Raw genomic sequence first — 3,761 nt, 5'->3', positions numbered from 1 at the left:
ATGATATATTGTTTTAGTAAAACCAGTATGGAGATATATACTCAGAGATGCAAACAGGTAAGGGGGGAAAAAAAGTGAGAACATTGCACGGATCGGGGGCATGCTCCACACAGAGTTACATTTAAAGATATTTGCTTTACATGCTCATTTGTAGTTACTTTAAGGTATTTTTTTTGTAAATATTTTTTATTCCCTTATATGTCCAAAACTATTTTTTCATAAAAAAACAAAACAAAAACATTTTTTAACATCTTGTTGCAACATTTTACAAAAATCAAGATTGAATATATTTGGTCAAAATCCCATGTTATAAAAGATGAAGTGCTATGCAGGCTATTTAAGACAATATTGGCTGATTAGACGGCAATGCTGACGTAAAACGCAAAATGTTTGCCCTCTTCACCTTACATAAAATATTACACTTTTTACACATAGTTTTTGAAGTAAAGAGTAAAGAAAATACTGTATAAAACTTATTGAAACAACCAGGGGCCAGTTGCATAAACTTAGCCACCGTGTTAAGACTGTGTCTTAAGAACTAGTTTAACCAACTAGCAGCTGCCAATGGGTAACCAGTCTTACTCTTCCGATACAAACAAGACCAATCTACCTTTTCATAACTGAATTAAAAAAGCTATGACCAGTCTTGAAGAAAATAAATGAGATGACTAACTTATTAAGACTAGTCTAAACAGTTTATGCACCCGGCCCCAGAGTTCTTTATTACTCTTGTAAGACCCCCCCCCACCTCATAAAAACACTTCTCACTGGATCTAAGCAAATCTCACTGGTGACCTATTTTGATCTGAAAAAAGTGAGTTGTCACTGAAAGCTGAGGAGTTTGCTTCTGTGTGATCCTCACCAGCTTCAGGTACAGCTCCGTGTCCTTCTCCTTGAGTTTGGAGAAGACGCTCTCCATCTTGAAGGTGATGCCGCACTGAGAGTCGTCCAGGCTTTTGATGAAGTTATCTCTGTTCTCGGACATCAGGCTGGTGAAGCAGAAGAATGTGTCAGCCTCCGCATGCTCTACAGACAGAAGAACAGCGTTTGATGCACAACTAATCGATAGAATACATAAGAAAACACCATTGCATATCATTATTGATCAGATCTTTGAGCCGAGACTTTGACTGAGCGATCATGCTGAGCTCACCCCATGGAACCCGTTTCTACCGCTGAATACAAAATAAAAAAAGGTAATTGTGACTTTTTCTCCCACAATTCTTTTCTCAAAGTTATAAAGTCAGAATTACGAGATTTAGGAGAACTGGCCCCCGACTGAGCCTGGTTTCTCCTAAGGTTTGTTCTGCATTCTGTCACCGATGGAGTTTTGCTTTCTTGCCGCTGTCAGTCTAACATCAGCGAGGCACAATGATGACACGCGTGCTCGTTCCCTTACAGGACGTCACTGTCACACACACACACACGCACTCACTCACTCACGCAGGAGGGATACAGGTTTAACGCCTTCCCCGGAGAACTCACCTGAACCACATCCAAAACATCAAACACACACGGAAATCAACATCACACTCCTCAAGCTGCTCTAATGCCATTAAAGGAACAGTTTTCACTGGAGGAAGCGTTATTATGGTTTATGGACTCAATGTATTTTAGTTAAAAACGTCTTAATGCTGGGTAGCTGTTTGGACTCTCATTCTGACGGCACCCATTCACTGCAGAGCATCCATTGCTGAGACACTGATGCAGTGATACATTTCTACAAACCTGATGAAGATCAAACTCATCCTGATCTGGGATGAGCTGAGAGACCTTTTTGTATGAACTATTCCTTTAACTAGCAGGGTCAGAGAAATCTACAGGACTGACCACACACACACACACACACACACACACACACACACACACACACACACTCACACACACACAGATCGCTCACCTGCGTCTGTCCATCGCAGCACTGCTCAGAGCAAACAGACAGGTCATCAAAAGCACACGTATGTGCATGAATCAGAGACACACACACACACACACACTCACGTTAGTGACGCCGCTGCGGTTCCGGTTCACCGTCTGGGCTTTGAGAGTCGTCTGCTCCACGCGTCTCCGTAACGTCTCGTACGCGTTCTCTGGGTCCAGGATGAGCTGGCAGGGGAAGTCTGTGGGCCGCTGGAAAAACGCCATGTCTGGGTACAACCGTCTGATGGCAGACATTACACACACACACACAGACAGACAGACAGACAGACACAGACACATTAATCAGAGTCAACGTTAATAATAATAATAATACTAATGTGGAAGTAGAAGGTAAAATGCAAAAATACAAATGAATCAAACAGACATGAATCTGGATCATCTGTGATCTACAGTTTTTGAACAGTAAGATTTTTAATGTTTTTTAAAGAATTCTTGTCAGCTCACCAAGCCTGCATTTATTTGATCCAAAATACAGCAAAAACAGTAAAATTGTGAAATATTTTTACTATTTAAAACAGCTGTTTTCTATGTGAATATCTGTTAAACTGTAATGTATTTCTGTGATGCGCAGCTGTATTTTCAGCATCATTACTACAGTCTTCAGTGTCACATGATCTTCAGAAATCATTCTAATATGCTGATTTGCTGCTCAAGAAACATTTCTGATTATTATCAATGTTGAACACAGTTGAGTAAATTTTTTCAGGTTTCTTTGATGAATAGAAAGTTCCAAAGATCAGCATTTATCTGAAAAAAAAGCTTATGTAACATTATACACTAAAGCTTGGAGTCAGTATCATTTTTTTTGTTTTGTTTTTTGGGAAAGAAATTATATAAATTAATACTTTTATTTAGCAAGGATGCTTTAAATTGATCAAAAGTGATGATAAAGACATTTATAATGTTACAAAACATTTCTATTTCAGATAAATGCTGTCCTTCTGAACTTTCTATTCATCAAAGAAACCTGAAAAAAATCTACTCAGCTGTTTTCAACATAATAATAATAATATTAATAATAATAAATGTTTCTTGAGCAGCAAATCAGAATTATTATGATTTCTGAAGATCATGTGACACTGAAGACTGGCGTAATGATGCTGAAAATACAGCTGCGCGTCACAGAAATAAATGACAGTTTAACAGATATTCACATAGAAAACATAGTAAAAATATTTCACAACTTGCAAATGAGGAACAAAACTAAATGTTTTAATCAGGATAACAGTGAGTGTCTTGATTTATGAAGTGTTAATTTGCTCCTCGCTGGTTTGCTGAATGATCTCGCGTCTCATCAGTCACCTGACGTCTTTATCGATCTGCAGCAGAACTTCGTTGTCTTTGAAGTAGGTGTTCCACCGACTGTCCGGGTTCGGATTCAGAGGCTGGAGACGAGAGAAGAACATCACAAGAGCCTCTTCAGACATGTCAGGATCAAGGCTACGGTTTGAAGCCCTTTTCTTGAGCTGTTCTTCAGTGGTTAGACTGTGATGCTCTCAGACGGACTCACGTGATCCTCCAGCGTCACGTCTCGAGACACTCCCAGGTTTGCCTTGGCGATTCCCGGCTGGATGATCATCTCTCGCAAAAACTGAGCGTACAGATCCCTGACCAATCACAATCAAGCACATCAGCATAATCAACCTGTGTGTGTGTGTGAGTGTGATTGAGTGTGTGTGATTAAGTGTGTGTGTGTGAGTTTGAGTGTGTGCGAGTGTGTCAGTGAGTGAGTGAGTGTGTGTGTGTGTGTGTGTCTGTGTGTGAGTGAGTGAGTGAGTGAGTATGTGAGTGAGTGAGTGAGAGAGAGAGAGAGAGAGAGT

The 3,761-nt window shown here is 40.0% G+C and overlaps 1 protein-coding gene across 1 annotated transcript in view; it reads right to left on the bottom strand.

Annotated features, from left to right (window-relative positions):
- Positions 1–3,556, bottom strand: part of LOC107696899 (TBC1 domain family member 13-like) — a gene marked incomplete at its 5' end in the record, with an annotated part of 6,452 nt that extends 2,896 nt beyond the window's left edge. Inside the window, 6 exons of the mRNA XM_016497470.1 lie at positions 863–1,058; positions 1,154–1,175; positions 1,440–1,485; positions 2,002–2,161; positions 3,244–3,326; positions 3,452–3,556. Of these exons, the coding sequence (XP_016352956.1) occupies positions 863–1,058; positions 1,154–1,175; positions 1,440–1,485; positions 2,002–2,161; positions 3,244–3,326; positions 3,452–3,556 (612 nt within the window). The remainder of the gene's footprint in view (positions 1–862; positions 1,059–1,153; positions 1,176–1,439; positions 1,486–2,001; positions 2,162–3,243; positions 3,327–3,451) is intronic.
- Between the last annotated feature and the right edge of the window lie 205 nt (positions 3,557–3,761).

The sequence above is a fragment of the Sinocyclocheilus anshuiensis genome, unplaced genomic scaffold (genome assembly GCF_001515605.1).
Source record: "Sinocyclocheilus anshuiensis isolate Anshui unplaced genomic scaffold, SAMN03320099.WGS_v1.1 scaffold1376, whole genome shotgun sequence".
NCBI classification, from domain to species: Eukaryota; Metazoa; Chordata; class Actinopteri; order Cypriniformes; family Cyprinidae; genus Sinocyclocheilus; species Sinocyclocheilus anshuiensis.
This window is presented reverse-complemented; position numbering and strand designations above follow the sequence as displayed.